This window comes from Diadema antillarum, unplaced genomic scaffold (genome assembly GCF_040938485.1).
Source record: "Diadema antillarum isolate AM-2024a unplaced genomic scaffold, OU_Dant_1.0 seq00000389_RagTag, whole genome shotgun sequence".
NCBI classification, from domain to species: Eukaryota; Metazoa; Echinodermata; class Echinoidea; order Diadematoida; family Diadematidae; genus Diadema; species Diadema antillarum.
The window spans coordinates 1,426,774-1,451,142 of NW_027271386.1; the positions used below are offsets into that span (position 1 = coordinate 1,426,774).

The following is a 24,369-nucleotide window of genomic DNA, read 5'->3' on the forward strand; positions in this document are numbered from 1 at the left end:
TGATTTATCAAAGACTTCTTTCTGTCAAGAGCCTTTTCGTTGAAAGAGAATTCACTCAAAATGTATTATGTAGTTTCGATGAATGCAGCAATATTAGTATCAAAACCCAGCTTAAGTTAGAATATCTGACGATCCTTTCAAAAATTATGAATTTTGACCTAGTTTTGATGCCTTTATCACTGGATAAGATGACCATAGGTTCCGCAACAGTTTGCATTGTCATTACGCAGTAGAAAGATACCTCCCCCCCCCCCACACACACACACACAAAAGACTCACATTGATAAGAGGGAATGTGTAGTTTTCATAAAAATAAGATTATGCAGAAATTGCGTAATAAATTTCTCTGTATAACGTTCGACATCTGTGACCGTTATTGTAGCCTTCTTATTTAGCTTTGTAGGCACTCTCGGGTGGGTTATTCAAAGCGTTAAAGAATGCACAACATTTGACAATGTGTGTTTGAATGGATCGTCCGATCTTACCAAAGCTATTCTGATGTGGTGTTCTACGATTTCTGCATTCACTATTAAAATCTAAATTTTTGTTTCAGGTAATTTTTTTTTTAATGACCTCATGGTACCATATGACCAGTAAGAATAAAGAAACTCCCAAATTCCCTGATGTATTTCCGATAGTTGTACTTCCAATCCCGTATCCGTTCAGATCCGTTATCATTGGTTATACTGGCAGAGTCAGAGTAACAGTCAAATATAACCAACGACCCAAAGACAACTTAGAATCAATGAAAACTCTTGGAACTTAATAATATCAGCTCAAAATTTTTGTGCTGACGCCATCTTTACATCCACATTTACCTTCAAATTTTGAATTAGCATTTGATGAGAACGGGGACAGTTTAAAGAGGTCTTATTAAGAAAAAAAATACAGGATCCAAAATGGACACAGGCTTATTAATTCTCCTTTGATCCTGCATACAATATACATCTTTTTTTATTTCGGCAACAGATATCATCTTACATGGCAAAGGATATCAGTTCCCTTTTCCACTGCACTCTTTTGAGTTTTCAGGGTATTCTGGAAGAACCGGAATGATTATTGATGTCAACTTTTCGATTTTCAGACACAAGTCCACCTGAGAGCGCACTGCAAAAAATGCGGTGTTAAAAGTGTAACACCAACCGGGTGTTAAACTGTGGGTGTTAAATTTGGTGTTAAATTGACACAATTTGACACCCTTCGGTGTTGATTTAACACCAACACTCTCTCATTCATTGGGTGTTAGATTCTCGGTGTTAAAATGACACCCAAGTGGTGTTATAGTTTTGTCATGAAAAGGGGGTTTACACTAGTAACACCGTATCGGTGTTAGTTGTCCACCAGAGAAAGTCACGTGTTCGCAGTCCGATGATCTCATTGGTTACACATGCCAATGCCTGAAATTTGTTGCTGTGGCGCGGAGTCGTCAACGTCTGTCATCGCGATAGTCAGGTTTTCGATGTCGTCTGGGGCTAAAAATGACATTGAATCTATGATGGTGACTTTGCTAAGTCTGTCAGCGGGGATAAGTATCTTTTAAGGTAATTATTTCGTGTACCAGTTATTTTCTATCATAAACGATGTGCATGATTTTCACGGATTTCATCGCATATTATAGACAACTTTGTCTTAGCACGCACATAATACTATAGTATACTATGTAGCGCAGCATACTAAGTACATGTAGCCTATAGTGTTTGCCTAACTGCGACCAGCCCCAACACGCAGTGTTGGGGCTGCGCATTGTAGCAGACATGATCATGACAGGCGAAGTATAGCGCCTAAAAATCAATATGCAATCGCAAAAATTCTGCAATATGAAGACTTACAGGTGAAGATGTAATGTTGAAGACTGACTGCGTTCAACTTTTGGTTCTGGCAATAGTCCCTTTCTGCTCGGTTTGATGAGTTAAATGCGACTCGGTCGAGAGGAACTCGGGAGAACTACATCTTATACAGTCAATGGATTTGAGATTTGTGCGCATGCGCTGGCCGTCAAGTCGTGTAGCTTTGTGGCAAGGCCTTATCATACTGTTGGCAAACCCTCTCGCTGTATATTGCGTTGCTTTCTGGGTGGGTGCGCGCGCGCAGGCCTTGTCAGAAGGCTAAACGCATTGCGACTCCGCCAGCACATGAATATTTACGTGCGCAGTGTACTGCATACTGATTTCGAAAATGGTGAATGGGATGGGGAGCTAGGACTACGGACCCGTATATGGCCGTGAAAAAAACGTTTTTTCAAGATTATTGGACCAGTGTGAACAAGAACAAGGTGAACGAAGGGTATTAATTAGATAAGAATCTTATGTATACTATAAAAGTACGTTTTTTCCTCGTGATATTCGAAACTTACGGAGGTGCGAAAATCTGTGACAGACTGTGTATGTTTTTCAAGCTTACCGATATAGCACTCTATTGACTCAGGACGCTCCCACAGTGTGTAACTGTATACGGAGCGTCCCGGGGTTAGTGTTTGCCATACCGTTGGTACATAGGGGAGAGCGGGGAGAAGTGGGACATTATTTCAAGTTCGCCGATTTTCTTCTGATATCTTTTTATAAAAGAGATGATTACATTTCCTTGCGGGCTTGCATGAAGGTTCATACGGTAGGTTACATAAAGAGCTATAAACTGGGGGTGGCACTGTTCTCAATTTTCTGCAGTTAATGAAAAGAAAAAACCTTATTTTGGGGGAGAAGTTGACCCACCCGTGGGTAAAGTGGGACAACGGCAAGGGAGAAATGGGACGGTGTTGGTAAAGTGGGGTAAAGTGTGACATCCTATAAACATGTCGGAAAAGTCAAAGTTTGAAGGCGTAATGAAACATTGGTAATGAAAACAGTCAAACATGCTTTAAAATGATCTTTATTTCAACAAAACAAGTTTGAACAACATGTTTGAAAATCTGAACTGTTTTACATGTAATGCTATTATGAGGGACAAATGGGACACGTTGTCCCAACTGTCCCTCACATGGCATATACATAGATATGTACAACTGCTCAGTAACCATGCAGGCATTTGTCAAAAACAAGTTATATTAGTTGCATATCAATAAGGCTCACCACCAGCTTCAATTGTGCCCTTGAAATCATGAATACAAAGACAACAGGTTAATTAACCTGATTTAAAAAAAAAAATCATATTTGGGGGAAAATTTTCAATAGCAATTTATGCACACTTAGAATTTGCCGAACTGCATGGCTTTCTTAATGTGATGTATGGTTGCTAGGGACTTATTGTAGATATTAGCCAATCGCTGATTGGTTGAACAGTTTTTGATTCAGAGGACGTGTCCCACTTGACCCGCGTCCCAACTCACCCCGCTCTCCCCTAGTAATAGGCCATAACACCAACGCGCTATACAGCGGTGCATTGAGTCCGAATTTCGCTGAGGGTTCCTTTGTCCAATAATTGCATTTTAAAAATATCATCAAATTTTAAATATAAAAGGTTCCGTGGCATTTTGTATTGTTATTGATGTAGTTTTCTTACCTCTGAGGCTCTGGTGCGGATCTTTGTTAGCGCGCAAATCATTACCCGCTACTGACGTGCACGAAGACGAAGTTCGAACAATGTTTGTGTGTACATGTTCGTAGGTTTGTACATGTTCGTAGGTATACTATATTTTTTGTAGGGCCTACTGTAACTGTTCTAGGTCCAAACTGTTAGGTTTGAATTAGTACTAGGTACTAGTAGCAAATATCGCTCTAAAAAGAGCGTAAATACCCGATTAAAGGGGCTGGGTGGGGGGTTCTCCCGACCTGATTTTTGTTTATCACAACAGGTTACGTGATGTTTTCAGTAGCTACACGTAGGAACGTAGGGGCCTATATAGGACGCTAGTGTTTGCGCGTGGATCTTACGTTAGAATCTACTAACTAGTTTCTAATATGAGTACGTTGTACTACTATTTATGAGTTTGCTAACCGCTTACAAATTTAAGAATATGCTCTTATAAAGCTGACGTCACATGCATGTAAAACCGGTATTTCCACCGAGTCCATGTTAAGACTCTAGACTCTAGATCTAATTGTAAGGTGCGAGTTCAAGGGTAGCGAGAAACAGAATCACAGCCCATATTAATAACTGGCAGTTGTTCTCTGTCTGAGAACTGATCCTAAATTTCACAAATGAGTCAAAATGGAATACATGTATCATCGCTTTTTTCATGATTCAGGTGAGGGAATATACGTCTACTTTGATGGTAGTATTTGTTGAAATAATCTCTTGAAAAAAAAAAATCCCTTCTGGAATATGCCTCTTCCCCATACTTATGTTATTGCCACACTTAATGATATTGGCAATATTGCACTTGAGAATCTCAGAGACTCCAACTCTCCCGTTTTCGACGGGAGATCTCCCGCCGAAAGCCCATTTTTGCAAAATCTCCCGTTCTCCCGTTTGAGATTTCATTTCTCCCGCTCTGGCTATGTGTCTCCCGCTGAAGATGTATTTTCTCCCTCTTAAAATAATCGTTCTCCCGCCGAAACACCATTCTAAAACCTGAATTAAATTTTCGGCATTAAAAATCATATATTAATAAAGGAGATCTCATCAAGCGTCAAAACACGCAATCGCGCAATCACTGCTATGCGATCAACAAATACAAGTCAAGTGCGTGCACGATCAACGAGGTAGTAAGTGCGTAACGCACGTACAGGTGCTGTAACATCTACATGTTAGAACCTCTTTGGCTATACCGCACCACCGTCCCTTATAATTTAACTTAAAACAAAACGCATGCACAGAGTCATACACAATACATGTACCGCCGGACCCACCGGCAAATACGATACACCCGTACCGTCCACGCGCGCTTTTACTCTTCGGTGAGTACGTTACGTACTCAGTAAATGGTGAGTATTGAAGCTACTGGTATTAGATACGAGCTCCCGCGCGCTCACCACCAGGGAGACCAAGGTGGTGGGGTATAGGTAACGTAAAGGTGCAGCTTGGGATCAAAGAGATTCTTGGGATGGATACGCGCGCGTTACGTACTGTACGATCTAAGGTAGATTTGAAGGCCCTATGTAGCTATAGCCAGCCTAGCCTTACACGTACGGTACACGGTACGTAGACATACAGTGTACCGGCCGTGCGAATAGGTTAGTATGCATTACTGAGCTGATGCTGGGATTATGAGCTGAAAGATCTTTCTGATCATCATGTCTGCTACTACTACCAAACGCAAAAATGCCGAAGACGACGGAAATTCCCGTTCCGGTAAATCGGGTAAATCTACTAAAAGGAGGTATTTGTGCTCAGTGAAGCCAGAATGGTTTCGCGAAGACCGTTTCCGTGGATTGACAGCGTCTCATCAGGACACCGCCGGTACCTCGACTTCTACTGTTTTTTGTACTTACTGTGTAACTACATTCTCTGTAAAGCACGGTGGCATCAATGATATGGTGAAACACGTGGGCTTGGGAAGCCACCGCGCGAAGCTTGAGGCAGCTAAGAAGGAGGGACGGCAGGCCAGAATGGCTGATTATTTTGGTCAGTCAAGGGAGTGCGAATCTCTGCAGGATAAAGTGACAAAAGCAGAAATTTTGTTCTGCAAGTGGGTGGCGGACAGCAATATTCCCTTCAGTCTTGGAGACAGCTTCACTAGCCTCTGCAAGGCCATGTTCCCCGACAGTGACATTGCCAAGAAGTTTGCATGCGGCCATACAAAAACGGCAACTATCATCAAGGATGTCCTGGCACCACATTTTCTGGAACCTGTCAGAGAGAGATGCCGAAAATCTGACTTTTCGTTGGCGGTAGATGAGAGTAATGACCAGCATAACGAAAAAAATTGCGCCGTGTTAGTGAGAGTTCTAGAGAAGGGTGGAGTAAAGGAGCGCTTTCTGGGCCTGCCAACAGTGAATATAGCTACAGCAGAGAAGGTGTTCAACTCTGTGAACGAAGAACTGAGGTAAAAACTTAACGTTAAATATACTTTGCCTGTTATTTGTATTTTGAAATTAACAAACGGATATGAAATCAATAGATATGATTGCACAGTAAGTTTGAAATTATTTATTACTGACAATTATTGGGTCTTCCAAAAGACATATGTAGTGAACAAATCTAACAAGATTCTGTTCGACAATTTAGGCCCTAACGTTACAGGTTAAAACTAAAGATATAGAATTAAAGGCCTACATTACTTACATTACTTAATTGCTAGGTTTTACATATGAGCAACTATAAATTGGTTATACTGGGTACAGGGTTTCAGAATCTATAGTGATTGGGATGAGGATTAATAAGAGTGTTTTCAACATTTACAACATAGTGCAATGAACAAGGATGATGACATGGCAGCCTCACCCAGATCTCACCATAAGAATGCATGAGTTGGGGCTCAGAACAAAATAAGAAGGCCTGCAAAGATTATACACAGGTGAACTTGCTAAGCAAGAGGTACTGTAATGGAATTACGCTGCTACAATGTACATTTCTGAAATATGTGAATGTGTTGACCACCAACACTGTTCAGTGTATTCTTTTTGAGATTTTTCAGAGTGTTTGTTTCTCTGCTCAAGGACCGCAATAAATTCCACAAATCTATTTATGGAGCTGTCAATTTTTTGTGTACTAATGTGAAATTACGAAAATTGTCTGAAATGCCCCTTAGGTTTTAATCAAGCATATTTCTACAATTTTTGTTCAGTTAAATGACGAAAGTATATTGCACATCACAGCTAGTATCATAATAGGCCTATAGTGTTTCCATTTTGTTTTTGTTTTCCAGCAAGCAAGACATCCCATGGAGCAACTGTGTCGGTTTCAGCAGCGATAATGCTTCGGTGATGGTGGGAAAAAACAACTCTGTACTTTCGAGAATCAAGACAGCGACAGATGACAGGGTCTTTGATGTTGGATGTCTATCGCATTGTGCACATCTCTGTGCATCCCAGATGGTCAAGGCGCTTACACAACCAGTGGAAGATCTGCTGATTGATGTCTACTACTTCTTTGAGCACAGGTAGAGTGCCTACAGGCATATATGATTAATAACAGTTTGAAATTGCAATTCAAATTGTTTTTTGATAATTGTACATGATGTGACTATATACTGCTCATGACACAAACATATACCAAGCAAAATGTTTCACATTAGCAAACTGAATGTTGGAAATAGAGGTGAGAACTATAGTGTAAGTAAATAATGAAAATGTTTATGGAATTTCGCTCCCCATTAGGTTATTCAGTTTAGACACCATACTTTATTTTGATACAAATACTGATGAAGTATATTCAACTGTGTGTATGTTACTATTTCAATATGAGGTTTATGTTCAATCAATATTCACAGTGCCAAGAGAGCTGAAGAGTACAGAGATTTTCAAATCTTTGCTGAGGTTGATCATCTGAAGATTCTGAAGCATGTGTCAACGAGGTGGCTTAGCCTGGAAGCATGTGTCAACCGTTTCTTGAATCAGTGGGAAGCTCTGAGATCCTACTTCAACAGTCATCCAGATGTTGAGAAGCCTGGAAAAGTCAAGCGGTGTGCAGAACGGCTTGCAGACCCAGAGATGAAACTCACCTACCACTTTCTTTCATACTCTCTCCGTCGCTTGAATGCCTTCAACACAAGACTTCAGGTTTGTCTATACAGCTTCATTATTGACTTTGTATGTGTATTTTTGAACCTAGACTGCTGATTTAGGCTGACATTCATGCTTATTTATTTGTCTTTAGAAAACATCAAATATGAGATCAAATACCGTAATGCAGTGTGTGGTACATAGCTAATTGTACAAAGTAATAGTGACTTTAAGAAACTTAACTATGCAAGTTGGAGAATATCATACCTGAAAACAGATGGGGGGCATAAGAAAGCTTGTGAAGAGCATCCCTCTCAAGTACATTGTAGACAAAACGCTTCAGTTTTAGTGTTAGAAACACTGGAGAGTCATGATAGATACTTAAAAGTTAGTGAATTCAATGCATATTATATGCTCAATATTCAATTCCTTAATACACTGCATACTATCAGACTGTTGTAATGACTACAAATGTACTTTAATATACAATTAACAGATCACATTGCAATTATTATTAATTATTGTTGTCACAGTCTCAGAGTAAACAAATTGTAGTTTGATCAGAATGTCATCGACTTCTTGTCTGTTTAATCTCCCTACAGGCCGATGAGTGCAGGCTGGGTGAAATCAGTCAGGAGATGCATGATCTTTTGGGGTCATACCTGGCTATGTTTGTCAAGGCACCGGTGATCGTGTCAGCAGAGGATCTAACCCAAGTAGACTACAGCAAGAGTACCAATCAGAAGGCAAATGACTGCATCAGCATTGGTAACGCAACAAGGAGGTATTTGACCACGTTGGAGGAGGAGGAGGGATTTGATTCTACAGGGTTCTTCAGGTAAACAAATCATATTTCCTGATGTCAAGTAATGTCATGTCCATTCTGTTTCCAGTAAATAAAATACTTTTTTTTTGGGGGGGGGGGGGGGGGGGTGCAGGTGCAAGCTCCACCTCATTCAATGTACCTGAATGATAATCTTCCAAGTGGGTTTACTCTCAAATGAAATTCTACCCTTCAACAGAGATGAAGCTATAATGTTCCTGGATTACTAAGACTTGAGGTCAGAGTTGTAACAGTAGACATCTTGCTACACAGTGGCACTTGAAATCATTATCACAATGTGTAATAACCTATTTCATGGGCCTGCTTATTAAAGCAATAAAATACATGGTACAATTTAAAAATGTGTTGCATCACAGGAGTGTCAGGGGATCTCTTGAAGCAGGTGTGAAGAAGATGATCCAGCGACTACCCTTCAAGAACAAGGTGCTCACAGAGTTAGGGATAATCAACCCAAGCAACAAGATGAAATACACAGAGTGCACAGGTACAGTGCAGACATGGGTTATTATACTGATATTGCATTTCCATCCATTTATTTTTATATCACAATGTATATATATATATATATATATATAATATGTTGATAAGGTAGTCCACGTGTTGGCAAGATAAAAAGATAAGTAACAAAGCTGCAACAAAGTTCATGCTGTATTCACCAACGGTTTATTTCTTCACACAAATTTTCGAACGTCTCGCCGCCCTGATCAACACTTGAGAAAGGGCGGCGAGACGCTCGAAAATTTTGTGTGAAGAAATAAACCGTTGGTGAATACAGCATGAACTTTGTTGCAGCTTTGTTACTTATATATATATATATATATATATATATAAATTTTTTGAAAGTTTTATTTTGTAACATACAAATATGATAAAACTAATTTTGTACCAATATGGAAATGCGTTTAACAGTAACAGAAAGTGCTATTTCTGTAACATGGGAATTGTTTTGGATGATCCATTTGCAGCTTAACTATTGTATCTACAAACCTTGTACTACAACAATGAACATAATATACACTGTATTAGGTGTAAACGATTAATTAAGGTAGTCATATTTCCCCTCTCCCCGCCAACGTCTCTGCTCCAGTTGTTTCGTTGGCTCAGCGTTTCCTCAAGGCAGATGAGCAGACTGATGAAATCATGGAAAACCTGGAAGGAGAGTGGCAGGAACTACAGTTGAGCAGAAGTCTTCCAGAATTTGAAGGGATTCCTGCTGATCGTTGGTGGCTGGAAGTGTTTTCGCTAACTGTAGCCAGCGGAAAGCCCAGGTTTCCGTGTCTCGCAAAAGTGATGAGAACACTACTCGTGTTACCGTACAATCAAGCCTCTGTGGAAAGGATGTTCTCCTTGATACGCAAGAACTCCACAGAGTTCAGGCCGAACTTGACGAGCCGTGCCACTGCTGCTATTCTCAGCTGCAAGGTCAACTGTGATGAGCCCAGCTACAAATTCATCCCTCCCAAGTGTTTGATCATGGCAGCAAAGTCAGCAACAAGAAAATACAACCAAGAACATACTTCTGTCTAAAGAAAAAAGAAGGACAGACAAGTACCGGTAAGACTCAGACTAACATGACTAAAGTGACTAAACATTACTCCACTGCCCTTTTTATGATTGAATTGATTACTTTTGTACATCATTAGAATATCAAAAAAAAGATATCTTCGTTTTGCCTTTTGGTTTCTAAAAACAATACGAGTGAGAATCACAGAAAACAGGGAAATAGCGAGTAAAACCAATGTTACTCCAGAAATCATCATCATGTTAATGTAAACAGGTGAGACAAGGTGGAAAGGAATGCCAATTTAAAGCCAAAGTGATGTAGTGGTTAATGTTTGAGTTTCCCCTGGTTATATACCAAAAGGTATCACACAAAAGCATTCTAGCATGGTTCTGTAGATGCTGGAAATGCCAATTTAAAGGTGATGTAGTATTTACTCTTTTAAGTTTCAACTGGTTAATAGATACTGAAGAAGGGTATCACAGAAGCATACCAGCATGGTTCTGTAGATGATGGAAATGCCAATTTCAAAGTGATTGATGTAGTATTTAATGTTTAAAATTTCCACCGGTTAATACATGTTAGATACCAAAGAAAGGTATCACATAGGCATACTAGCATGGTTTTGTAGATGCTGGAAATGCCAATTTCAAGGTGATGTAGTATTGATGTTTGACGTTTCCACTGGCTAACAGATACCAAATGAAGGTATCACATAGGCATACCAGCATGGTTCTGTAGATGATGGAAATTCCAATTCCAAGTTAGGTGATGTAGTATTTACTGTTTGAAGTTTCCACTGGTTTTGTAGATACCAAATGAAGGTATCACATAGGCATACTTACTTGCATAAGATTTTGTAGATGCTAATCAATTTCATATGCATCGCTGAATGAAAATAGCATCTGCATGCATATGGTATGTGAAATAAATTTTTATTGAGCCAATAAATATGATTTCAATCACTAAATTTTCACTTATATTTTGTGCCATCGTATGTTGAAAAATAAGCCTGAGATAGCATGAGAGAGCATCTAGAACCCTAGAGCTTCCAGGGCCCTTGAGCGGGCCCTGGACCCCGGCCGCAAGGACTTCGCGCTTCGCGCTCGTGATGTGCGCTTCGCGCACATCAAGTTGGAGTCTCCAGTTTGCTAGGGGTTTCTGGCGGGAGAATCTCCAGTTTACAAGGTGCTTGGGGTTGGAGTCTCTGGAATCTTGAAAATGACAGAATTGCAAAAAGATCTTTTACTTGTATTATCTATCTAAAAAACCTTGAAAATGAGAGTAGATCAATTGCAAAATGGCATTTGATTTTTCCATTTCTCCTCAAATAATATTTGCATAAATGTACACTGCATAAAGATGATGAATACCTGGAAGCAGGATATTATTGCCCCCCCCCCCCCCCCCCCCCCCCCCCCCCGTGGCTAATTAAAACGAACTTGAAATTATGAGCATATCTCAAGTAGGTATATACACTATAATAGAATCACCGACTGAATTAATCTGAAGCCACCTGAACAAAACCCTTTGTTTTCTGCAGTTCTGATCAAATCTTTCATGCACACAAGATAAATCTGTTTCATGCACTTGTATACAGTAAATACACTAGTGCAGTAATATGTGGATGTTCAGTACTTTGAATCCTAAGCCAGTGCATCACACCTTGCGCACCAGTTTGACAGTTTGCGGACTTGTAGCCACTTGATAATTATGTATGTTCATGGTCCTTACACTTGCAGGTTGAACAGTACTTCTCACTCCTTCTCCCAGGCAACGATGCCAAGCTTTTTTGAGCAGTGGCCAGTTTTTGGTGGAAGGTCTTGTCAAGCTAGCAAGAGGAAAGCCTTCAGAAACCACAGTCAAGCTGTTGAGTTTGCTGGGAGAACACATGCGGAAAACTGATGTGGATTCATGAGACTTGGAGCAATCATCAAATAGTGTACCACCAGACCTGGTAGCAGTCAGGGTATGCACAATACTATAGGTTTTGAAAGCCCCTTTTTTATGTTCTAGATGTCTATCCATCCAATATCGTTTCTTGTGTATCATGCCGCAAGTTGAAAACAATCATCTGTGAATGAAACTTGGTAAGGCTATGTAAATCCAGGGGGCGTTCCACAAAACTTGTCATTGGTGACAACTGTTATAAGTAGCTGAAATCTTTGCATCTGACAATACATTTTATCAAACGTTTCCCTGGAGTCGATGAGGGTCGTGAGGTCAATAATCAAGGGTCAGGAGCCCTTCATTATGAAAAAAAAATGCAGGAAATATCTTGTGACTTTGATTTTTCAAAGGCAGATGAATGGATTTCACCAAACTCAATTGTAATATAAAAGTTCACAGTCACAAATCAATATGTAATGTAATTTTGTTATTTTGGAGATGCTGATGAAATAAAGAAGACTTTTTTTTCTTGTTTTTTTTTAAAGAAGTCACACAACAACCCATGGGTTCATCCTACATGAAGGATCATATGTTTTACTTAATGCTCCCTGATTATGCAGTGCAATTCACTGATAATTTCCATTGATACCTGGATACTTTGTTAATGAGTCGTAGAATATATTGTATATAACATGCATTTCTTACAACACAGCATAGAATGTAAGTAACCTGCAAATCCTTCTTGTACTCTATCTGCTTCCACCTGTGAACCAGGGCACAAGGATTGTGCAAGATTTCTGTGGCTTTGGCTATAGACTACCTTATCCGATTTCAAAAGGTAAGTCTACATGACTATAAGGTTTGTTCAAATATGATGCGACAAACCCCCTGACATTTTTAGTGTTCAGATATGGTGCGCCGAACCACGCCACTTTCATTATGTTAATGAATGCACATGACTCAAAAAAAAAATAAGATAAAGATAAACTCATGACATTGTATCTTCACTTACTTTTGAGCTTGATTGCACCATAACTTCTTGCCACTGTGTTGCAAAATATATTCCTCTTGCCTCAGTGTTTTTGTTTTGTTTTGTTGCATTTTGATCTGTTTATTTGTTTGTTTTTTACCATCTCATATCGCATTGATTTGTGCACTAAAATGTTGCCGGAGTTTGACTCATCATATCTGAACAAGCCTTTATGAGTCATTTTGGACAGGCAATTAGAATTCACAGTACTTTGGCATTCTGAAAATGAAATTGATTTTTACGAGTTTAATTGATTTTGCATTTTCTACTTTCTATGATCTGTTTTTGTATTAGAAAAGAAATTAGAGGTCAAGGGAAATTTTCTGGGGTTTTTTGTGTTGTTGGACTATGTAATTTATTAAGATCACTTGCTTTTCAATGTTTCATAGGTTAACTTTTTTTTTGGATGTTGTGAATATTTTTGCGCACTTGCCTTTGTCAGGGTTATGTCCTGATGTCGACGAGAACTTTACTCGTGAATTCTTCAAAGTCGATCCTTGAACTTTAAAGATTGTCTTCCCCATATGTAGGCTAAAATTTTGAAGTTGCTTTTTGATCAGTCACGAATAAGAGAAAAGTGATAAATTTCAAAGCTTCTTTAAGAAAAAATAGGTATACAAGTGTAAGTGAGTTTTAATTGTGAAATTATAGTGATCTTTAAGTAAAATGGAATAAGATCCATTTATTATCCTCTGCCAAGAAGTGGTGCCTGAATTGTTATGGTTTTGAGTAGTCCATCCCTCCGTGTGTGTGATAGCTTGAAATCTGTTAAAATAATCATAAATGTGAATAAAATGTGTTAAGCCTATGTGTGACTGAGTCTATCAAATTGCATTATGGAATCGAAATAAATGTCACAGTCAAATTTGTCTAGTTTTTATTTGTAATAGATTCATACAATGTCTGTTTGTTTTTCATTGTTTCCTTACATTTTCAGCCTGATGCTAGTTTTGATCACCACTTGAAGAGGGAAAGCAGAAGAAGATGCAGCTCTTGATGCAGCTTGCTTGCTTGAAGATCAGAAGATGCAGCTTGCTTGACAGAGGACGTCAGAAGGATAACATACATGTGTACCAATATGACTTCATTGTTGACCACTTGGTACTACCCTGCCCTGGTGATATCATTCAGAGTGCCTTCGACACATTGTTCAAAGCACATTAAATATGTGTTTTGTCTACGGTATGCAAAACCTCTCATCAACCTTTGGACATTTGGAATTACCCCGAGTTCGTGAACCGAGATCTAAACTTTCAAATAGATAATGAAGTGATGCATTCTTTAGGAGTTCCCACTGAAACTGCTTTTTTTTCACTGTTTGCCATACGAACATGGACTGAGTGATGGACAAACAATAAATTGCGCCCAGGGGGCCTGTGTACGGACATAATTTGATTCGTTCAATGGTTTTAGAAGACACTTGAAGAATCATCATTGTGACAGTGAAACTGTGAAGATACTCCAAGTCCAGTTCTATGGAGGAACCGAGATAGAGACTGATGATATACAGTTGATGAAGCAGTACTCTTCATTAGTCGATGACAGTTTTTGATGAGGAGGTGATTACCTTTAGTCCAGGGGACATTGAACAATGACCTTGTAATTTTTACATGTCCTAGTTTACATGTGTCAGTATGGAGTAATGCATTACCATGGTAACATCAAATTTTCATAAAGATTACAAATACAGAATGTGGATCAAGCTACTTAGTTTTAAATCAATTCTGTTGAAATTCGATTGTCCAGAAATCTGTTGCCATGGCAATTGCAGTTTTTAAACAAATCATACAAAATTGTGTGGATCACGCTGCTCTCGTAGTTTCTTTTTTTTTTAGCATTTAAATCTGAATTTGATACATATGGTCACTATGATAATATGTTATCGGGCAAGACACTTTTTGTGGGGGGTCATAAATCTGTTTCCATGGCAACAGCATCTTCATACAAATCATCCACAAGTACGATGTGGATTCAGCTAACTTCCTCAGATTTTGAGCATTTGACTTTAAATTTGGCACATGTGACCACTGTATTATGTACCTGTGCAAATTTTATTTTTCGTCATTGTCAAATAGTATGTTGTCAAGTTAATGGTATTTTGTAATGAGAATCGTATAAACTACAAGTGGATTGAGCTTACTCTCAATTTTTAGCAATAACCTTGAGATATGACACCTATATATTGTGACAAGATAAATTCTAGATGTGCAAAACACTTACGTGTATCTCGTCAATGTTAAACAATGCGTTGCCATGCTAACTTATTTATTTTTTAATACAAAGCAATCGAAGATATTGTGATTGACTCATAACTCCCTCATGTTTTAGGCATTTGACTTGAAATTTGGCACGTGACCACTGTAGTGCGCTAATGTGCAAATGTCATCTTTTGTATCGGTCAAAGAAAGTGTTATCATGGCAGTGACATTTTCAAATTAAAAACTTACACAACAGTTGATTATGCAATCTCCCTCAGTTTCTTAGCATCTGGCCTGAAATATTGCACAGAGTGCTAATGTAATGGCAACCATCTTTTAAAATGAAAATCAAACAAAAAATACTGTGAATTGGGTGAGCTCCCTCAGTTTTCTAGCATTTGACTTGAGGTTTCGCTCATGTAACCAGTGTAATCTTAAAATGAGTCGCACACTGATCTCACTGTTGAGTAATCTTGCTATGGTAACAACTTTTGTTACATTGTACTTTTTTTTTCAACAAAAGGCATACAAGAATATCATGAATTGAGCTAACTCTCTTAGTTTTAGGTGGGGGTATCAATTACATCCAGTTCGAGTTGAAAATATTGGCCCAAGAAGGCCTTATGTGTGTCATTTGAATATTTAAATGATCAGAATTTCACATGCTTGTATCGTCACTTGCAATAGCATTGATCAAAAGAAAGAGTATAATTTTTTTTTTTTATGTTAACATTTTACAACCAGACTGGATGATCTATGTTGAATATTTGAATTATACAGCTGAGTAGGCAATTCAATTTGAACATTTGAATGATAGAGCCAAGAAGATATAATACTAGTATCAATTTCATTTGAAAATTCAACTTGATAGTGCCAAGAAGGCCAAAGGTATTCAGAGTGAGTATTTAAATTTGATATTTTAGCCTACAATAGCCATAATGTATCTCATTTGCATAGATAATCAAAGAACCAACTGACAGGGTCAAAGGTTTTCCATTTTGATACTTATATTGTAGAGATGAGGCTTTCATTACATGTAATAGAATTATTGTGTTTTGTTGTGACAGACAGAATTTATTAAATATTTTGATCAACCTAGTGGCACGTGACTGTCTTTCACCTACTTACATTACTGTGTTATTTTGTGCGATTGAATGTGGAGAGTGTGAAATGATGTCGAGGTATCGACACTTCAAATTGTTAATAAGTTGGCATCACTTGGAATTTATTTCTCACTCTGAAGCGTTGAATCAACACTTCTGTGGTGTCAAATAAACACCAAATAATGCAAACTTATAACACTTTGAAGTGTTAGAATAACACCATGACAGGTGTTGGGGTATAGATTCTAACAACAAATAGTGTTGAAGTTACACCGTCATTGGTGTTAAAGGGTGTCAAAAGAACACCAAAGTGGTGTCAACTTATCAATAATCTAAGCAACACCAAAGCTGGTGTTGGTATATTTTAACACCACGGGTGTTGAACTTACACCATAACTGGTGTTGGGATGTCAAATGAACACCATTATGGTGTCAACTTCTTAACACTCTCTTAAGTGTTGAAAAAACACCGAGGCTGGTGTTGGTATATTTTTACACCCTTTAACACCCATGGGTGTTGGATATTTTAACACCAGAGACGGTGTTACTTCAACACCAGATGGTGTGGTCCTTTATTGAAGTTCGGCCGGTGTTAGATTCAACACCAGTGGTGTTAAATCTAACACCACTGTTTTTGCAGTGCGACGACCCTCGCTTTTCATCCGCAGTTCCAGCTTGTGTGAAGGAGACCTGTTTCGAGTACAAGGGTGTAGTCTTCCCCAAGATCATGACATCGCAGTCCTTGGAGGCTTTAGAAAATATGGACGTTCGACCCGATGACTTGTTCCTTATCACGTATGCCAAATCGGGTAAGATGCAAAATAGACCTTTCTCTTTAAAAGCATCATTTACCATTTTTGCAGATGAAACAAAAACCCAGCTTTACTGCTTCAAAATAGTTCTTAAATGTGATTTTGGAATAGAAACAACCAATGTGAAAATTTTTAGCATTATAGTAAATAATCACTATTATTAAATGTACAAAATGTGAATAATAGTGATATTAAGATTGTTTCTTGACTAAACCGTCTACATGCAGTTATGGTTTGGTGAGAAAAATAGTGACATCTCCTTGTATTTTAGACTTCATTGCAAAACTTTTGTATTTTAGAACATTTTGTGATACAACTGACGTACACATGCATCAAATGTGATAGCTAGAACATTTTTAAATCACTGCTCCCAATGGTAAACAATGCCTTTGATAATACGAGTGACGATATGTGTGTGTGTCAGTTCAAACCTCGAAATTAGTCCTTTCGTCATTGAATTTACATGTTTCCTTGGACAGGGATCTGATTTTAAACGCAAAACAAAACATCGGGTTTTTTTTTTTTCTTTGCGAGCAGCATTATATTTTTATCTGTTTGGACTGTCGGTGAATAGCAAGTTCGGAAATCAACGATCTTGAAATCAGTGATCTTGGAATCAATCTTGGAATTTTAAAATCAGGTTTTTGAAATCATTGATCTCTTGAAATTTTATGGCTGTGCTCTTGGCAATGGCAATGAAAAGGCGGTCGAGGAAATCCATGTCTTAGTGGTATGCGGCATTCCAATCCAGTGTCGTTTTGACGTATCAGGTGCTTTTGTCCTGATGACTTTATTTTTGTCTGATGTGCTTTTTTTTGTCCGTTCTAATTCATTATTTTGTGTTTGATATTTTTGCTTATAAATTGCTTGAATTAAGTGACAAAGCACTGATCCAAGTATATGTTGCTGTGAAACAATAAAGTTAGAATGCAAGGTTGATGTTGCTTAAAAAAGGACAGAAATACAGAGTGTGATCTAGTCAATTTGAATTTATGACTGTACCTACTGCAATCTTGATCATTGTGGAAGTACTACCCCACGATTTGATTCTCTTGGATTTTCCATCGTGATCTGTCTCACCATCACCATGTCAAAACTGCAGAAAGAAATTATTAAGCAATAAAATCCAGATACAGAAGTTTTCCCTCGAAGTTCGAAGTATATAATAGGAGTTGCATCTTTCGATTCCGGCCTTCTCAAAACTTGCTCATGATCTGGCTTTATTTCCTACAGTTTCTCTGGTAGGAAATAGACGGGGTAAAATATGTAATCATATACATTCATATAATGCATATCTTCAGGGCATGGTTTCTTGATTTTTTGTTCTGCGTGCAAGGCCATGCATGAATTCAGGAGGTCACTAATACTTGTAGACAATAGACAACTCATGGTGGAATGGCAACTTTCAATAGCAACAGCCAATCAGGAAGCTGAATTCATGTCGTCACCATGACAATTGCCATCCTAGCAAGAGTTGCTATCCTATCAACTTTTTTTATGAAATGTGGCCCTAGTGCCCATGTCTATAGGTGCACAACCGACACAGGCGAGCGGACTCAAACCACCCGAAAGTTTAGGGCCTGGAGAATTTGATGATAACAAGGGAATAAACTAATACTTTACCAAGCCTTTTTGGTGACGTGTGACATTTTTGAAAATGACAGTCGCTCTCGCAAGTTATATACTTGCATGGACCAGAAAAAACAAACAAACCTACACGCTGTTTTTTTTTTTCTCAAATTGTCGTTTGTGTGTTTTTGGTTGCATATCCTGAAGGTACTACTTGGATGCAACAAATTGTGCTTCTCGTAAGCTTTGAAGGCGATGCAAGCAAGCTGGAAGGAGATCACGTACTGTTTCGAATCCCGTTTCTAGAAATTGTTAGCACGAGAAACCATCCCAATGTGAGTACATAATATAACGGTGAGATCTAGTTTGTTGTAAGTACACTGGGAACATGCACGCAAACAGTCCGTGGTTATTTGTGTTTCTCTTGCTTGTTAGTTGATTTTGTCCTGATATTTTTTTTTTAATACAGTTGTATCTATATGCATAATTACCGTTGTCATCGTGAAAGTTACGTCGCTGTTTTCACGTGAATAACGGGGGTGCACATCTCGAGTTCCACACCCACGTATCATAAAGCCCACGAGTCGTATAGCCCATGAGTCATACAGCCTACGAGTTGTAGGCCTACAGCCTACGAGTCATGCAGCCCATGAGTTCGACACTAAGCATAGAAGGCCACGAGACCGTCACATTAAGCCCGTCGTTAAAATATGTAAAATGCTGTTCTATACCTATATAGTGTCTAACTCATGGGCCCTATTCGCCTAGGGTGGGGCCTAGGGTCGAACTCATGGGCAGTATGACTCGTGGACTGTTTGACTCGTGGGCATCTCGTGGGATGGCCCCGATCCAATCCCGCCCTTTGCCTATAACTCTCCCTTGACATTATTATCGATACCTGGCAATGCTGGGGTGGAAACAAAGGCTGAACCATTCAAAAGAATGGCGTTTGATAAGACTACCATTCTTAATCCTCTGAGTCCCACATGAATTATCTGTCCATATTATGTGAATGAAATTTGTGCATGATATATGATTCATCGGCACAGAAGGGGTTGAACAAAGTGCAATGTTGAATGTAAACAGTCTCGATCTTAAGGTGTACCGAGATGGGCTGCCTGGATAATGGGGAAAGCCTAGCTTATTTAAAAAAAAATAATAATATATATATATATTCCAGAAAATCTGTGCTATGTCACATCGCATAGATCGATATCCATGAATACAATTGTTGGATTTATTGGTCCAAGAGCAGATAAACTAACGCTGCTATGAAAACCAAAGACATAATAAACTAAACAAGGATGATGACATCGGAGGCTCACTTGATGTTTCAATAATAAACGTAATTCCATGGCAATCGTGACAATACCACTTGCTTGACAAGTTCACCTCTTTAGAATTTATGTATGCATGTATTCTTCTTTTGCTCTGCTTCATAGAGCACCTAATCATGCGTGCGCATGTGAAGCTGCTATACCTCCTCATTATTGTTCAATGTGATTTGTTTTATAAATTTTGAAAAGATTCTTATTCCCTAAAGCAATCACTGTAAAGTCTCAAACTCTATGACCAATTTATAGATGTTCAAATGTAATACATTTTTAAGAATCGTTCTGGAGGAATCCTTGATCTAGGCGCTTGCTCCCGATATCCTGTTATTTCCTGCAGATGGCGACAGCTCGGGGCTATGCCGATGTGGTCCGTGACTGGGATTCTCCCCGGATGATGAAGAGCCACGCCCTTCCCAGGTTCCTACCGCCATCCATCAGGTCAGACCAGCCCAAGGCCAAGGTTATCTACGTGGTGCGAAACCCGAAGGACGCGGCCGTGTCGTACTACCACTTTTGTCGCTATTTACACGGAATGCCGGCATACGAGTCGTGGGATGTCTTTTTTGAGGAGTTCATCGCTGGAAGAGGTCTTAAGATTGTTTCTTTTTTCCACAATACCATTCTTTTGATACTGTTTGTTTGTTTGTTTGTTTGTTTATTTGTTTGTTTTGCTTAATAAGAGTTATGACACGTAATGACATGATTTTTTTTTCAAAATTTCTTTTTCGTGAGTTAAGAGCTTTGAAGCTTTGTAAGACCATTTTCGGCAAAAGCTTGATGTAGCAGGAACGAACATTTTTTTTTTGCAGGTCCTCTCCTGTTCTCCTCCTCCTCCTCTGTATCTTCATCAGTCCTAGACATAGCGCATTGATGCAATTTATGTGTTTAATTATTACCTGATTAAGTGACTGTAGTCATCCGTCTATCTTTGGAGACAGTGGAGATTGCGCCATGGAAATAATGGAGGTCGGTCTGTGGAGGAACGGCAGCGCCGACTGTGACTGAATTATTATGTAACAAGAAATAGATATGTTTGTATGTGTGAATAAACCGTAACTCACTACGTACAAATCTTAACGATTATTTCTATGGTCTTTATATCAGGCTTGCCTAAAATCTATCTTTTTTTTTCTGGCAGGGAGGGTTATCATTGTTATCATTTTAACTTGTTTGTTTTTTTCACTTCCCTTGTCAATTGCATTTCGATTTTCACTTACTTTAGTAACAATGTCAATATATGCACTCATATTTTGTGAAACAAATCCATATTACCATGTTCTGTTGAAGATATTAATTCGATAAATGAACGAATGAATGAATGAATGAATGAATGAATGAATGAATGAATGAATGAACGTTAACTATTGTTTTTGTTTGTCGTCAACATCAAAGCGCCACAGGGATCATGGTTCGAAAATGTCCTCCCGTGGTGGAAGAAAAGACATCATCCCAATGTGCTCTTTTTGAAGTTTGAGGACATGAAGAAGGTAACTGTTGCAATGTGCTTACAATCTTTTTCATTTATGCCAAAATTATTCCAGAGTGGTATGCACTGCCAATCATGCAGGGTTTCACCTGCCATAGCTACAAAGGTGAACCTATGGTTGGCGGACGGTTCCGTATGATTGTCTGTCTGTCTGTCTGTCTGTCTGTTTGTCTGTCTGGCAGGACCCTCGAGGAGCCGTGGTGCAGGTGGCACGTTTCATGGGGAAATCTCTTCGCGACGAAGTCATCGACCGCATCGTTGAAGACTCCTCTTTCGGGTCGATGAAAAAGAGCGCGAGCTCGAATCCGGACTTCATTCTCGAGCGAAGAGAGGAAGGAAAGAAAGAAGGAGCTTCCTTCATGAGGAAAGGTACACTGCAAGAAGTCCGGTGTTAGATATGAAACACCGAGCTGATGTTAAATTTCCGGTGCTCGTATGGTGTTAGTAAACACCTCCGGGTGACATTTCAAAATGCAAAATTGTTTTTTGAATAGTTACTTAGTTACTGTTCTTCTTGTCGATTCTGAACTTCAACAAGACGATCAAGAATTTTGTGATAAAGTACCTGATTTTTTTTAAAGGTATGAACACATTTACACCACAGTAACACCAGTCGGTGTGGTCTCCTATTGAAGCTGGATGGGTGTTACACCATTGACAGTAACACCAGCAATATCAAATCAACACCATGCGATGCCATTGTTGAATTAACACCACCGCAGTGTCAAAAATATAATCAGCTATACAGTGTCAAATTAACACCACGAAGTGCCAGGTGAACACTTTTCAACTTTTCAACGTGGGTGTGGTCCTCTACTGACACTTGATCGATGTTATATATAGATTTAACACCCATGGTGTTAAATCTAGCACCGATGTTTTTGTAGTGTATATTATATATATGTTTGTGTGTGTGTGTGTGTGTGTGTGTGTGTGTATGTGTGTGTGTAGATGGCTCAGCCAAAGCTGTGCTTCGTGAGCTTGGTGTTTGCTTTTTGGAGATACTGGGAAAAGGATGACAAAATTCATGTTGCGGTTATGTGTTACTGTCAAGTAGGCTACTTGGACAAGATGATGAAACAGTTCATAACTTTTGTTGACGGGATTATCAAAGAACGGAGCGATATTAGTAAAACACATCAGTGACTTTTTTTTTTAAGAGAATCGGACCATCCGTGCAAAAAAAAAAAAAAAAAAAAATATTTTCAGTTTCATTGCTTCCCTCGCTGGGTGAGAAGACTAGACAGCAATTTGTGACATCACTGCGGAACAACAACGACTTGTCTTGACTTGTTACTGACACCTGTTAAGGGCTACCTTGTTCACCCCTCCAGTTTTCTAAAAGAGGTAAGTCAAGTGCTCTATTATTTTGCTAGATATATACATATACATGTACCTATTTTGAATTCTGTTTATATTTCTTTATGTCGTTGCCCTACAGTGACGTCAGAAACTGTAATAGCTTTCTCATTCAACGATGGCGGCAATGAAACTTTAGAAATTCATAACTTTCGAACAGATTATTAAATTTTAGTCGAACTTCCAATGATGTGTTCTACTCATATATTGCTGCATTAACCCAATCCACACGTGTATATCGATTAACTTGTCTTTCATCAAATGATACCATGTATTTCCTAAGCGTTTTTGTTGCTTTTTGCTTTCTCTCATCATCAGGTGCTGTCGGAAATTGGAAGGAATATTTCACGGAGGAGCAAAACCGCCGATTTGACGAACTCTACGAGAAAGAAATTGAGGGCACTGGACTAGAACTTCAGTTTGAATAGGTTCCCCATGGCTTAGAATTAGCCACATGGCCTCCCTGAGTGAAATCAATCAAAGATTGTGGTATTTGAAACCTTTTATCGTAACTGACAATTTTATCATGATTTATTGTCTATTTCAATGTCTGTTGAATTATCCTGTTTACCTTCTTTATGTTTTCTGTTAACCAAATTCCATTTGGCGCTATGAAAGGATTCAATTTGATGATTTCAGAGGCAGTGTCAAACGTTTTGCCAAAGAGAAAAGCGTTTTGTGTAGAAAACGTGTATACAGCTTAACCACGGTCACCTGAAACAAGTTATCATTATTCGCACGATAAGCTGTGTCAGTATAAGTGGTCTATTCAAAGGACATACAGGTAACATTGGGATGATGAAGAATGACATAAACTGCTTTGGCGTGAGATTATGAACCAATGTCAGCTCAAAATGAAAATGATTGTCGAGACCCGATGATCTAACTTTATATTATGAATATCCAAAAGGCAATCTTTAAAAAAAAAGAAAGAAAGATTAATTCACCAAGATTATATAGAAGAAAAGCTTCCCAGGTATAATACAATCTTTTAAAGTCGCTGAGTTTACAAATTCACATGATCACCATAATAAAAACTGTCTGCTAACAAGTGACAGATATCCCCTCGAAAAGAAGACACATTCATTTGAACGCGTGTAACCATTCCCGTTATTTTTAAATTGATTCAGCACAATACAAAATTATAATATGCCCAAAACATGGCAAAGTAACGTTTCAATTACGGAACTTACGAGGTCAGACCTAAAATATTGATGCATTCTACTCCAGAATACTAGTACACATGCACCACGTACATTGAACACAAACACACACACATAAACACACACACACACACACACACACACACGCACGCACACACACACACACACACACACACATACACAAACACACACAAACACACACACACACACACACACACACACGATACACCAGAAGAACGAGAAACGCGTTAACAGGAACTCCAACATCCATATACATATTATACACATAAAGTCTGCGCCTAGTCATACATGAAAAACGCATTTTCACAGTTGTAGTATTTTAATGTCTATCCTTTTAATGCTTATTGATCTTATTATCAAAAAGTTGAAATTAGACTAATGAAAATTCGTTGTAGGTCTGTTTAATTAAATTTAGGCACTAGCTCCCCTTTCTTATCTTAGTCGTTCCAATGTAACAAATTGAGATTAGCTTAACCATAATAGTGAGTTAAATTGTCATATTGCGTGTGATCTAAATATTC

General features: G+C 38.6%; 1 protein-coding gene and 1 long non-coding RNA gene across 3 annotated transcripts; both read left to right on the top strand.

Moving 5' to 3' along the window:
- The first annotated feature begins 1,323 nt into the window (after window positions 1–1,323).
- On the top strand, window positions 1,324–13,859 carry LOC139731941 (uncharacterized). 2 transcript variants are annotated; one of them, XR_011711002.1, is made up of 4 exons: window positions 1,324–1,541; window positions 11,626–11,852; window positions 12,548–12,611; window positions 13,741–13,859. It is a non-coding gene; the product is annotated as an uncharacterized lncRNA (long non-coding RNA). The 2 variants fall into 2 exon arrangements; XR_011711001.1 differs by lacking the exon at window positions 1,324–1,541 and having other exon boundaries at window positions 11,395–11,852.
- Window positions 13,860–14,727: 868 nt separating this feature from the next.
- Window positions 14,728–23,092, top strand: LOC139731960 (sulfotransferase 1A1-like). Its single transcript, XM_071642830.1, has 7 exons — window positions 14,728–14,736; window positions 16,745–16,913; window positions 18,693–18,824; window positions 20,167–20,406; window positions 21,212–21,306; window positions 21,488–21,674; window positions 22,983–23,092. The coding sequence occupies exons 1-7, from the start codon at window positions 14,728–14,730 to the stop codon at window positions 23,090–23,092; spliced, it is 942 nt and encodes a 313-aa protein (XP_071498931.1).
- The last annotated feature ends 1,277 nt before the right edge of the window (window positions 23,093–24,369 follow it).

Excerpts from the sequence above, each read along its gene's own strand:
- LOC139731960 (XM_071642830.1), top strand. Across the intron at positions 18,825-20,166 it reads GAGAAACCATCCCAATGTGA|CTCGGGGCTATGCCGATGTG; the intron begins GTACATAATATA and ends AGATGGCGACAG. Across the intron at positions 21,307-21,487 it reads AGTTTGAGGACATGAAGAAG|GACCCTCGAGGAGCCGTGGT; the intron begins GTAACTGTTGCA and ends TCTGTCTGGCAG.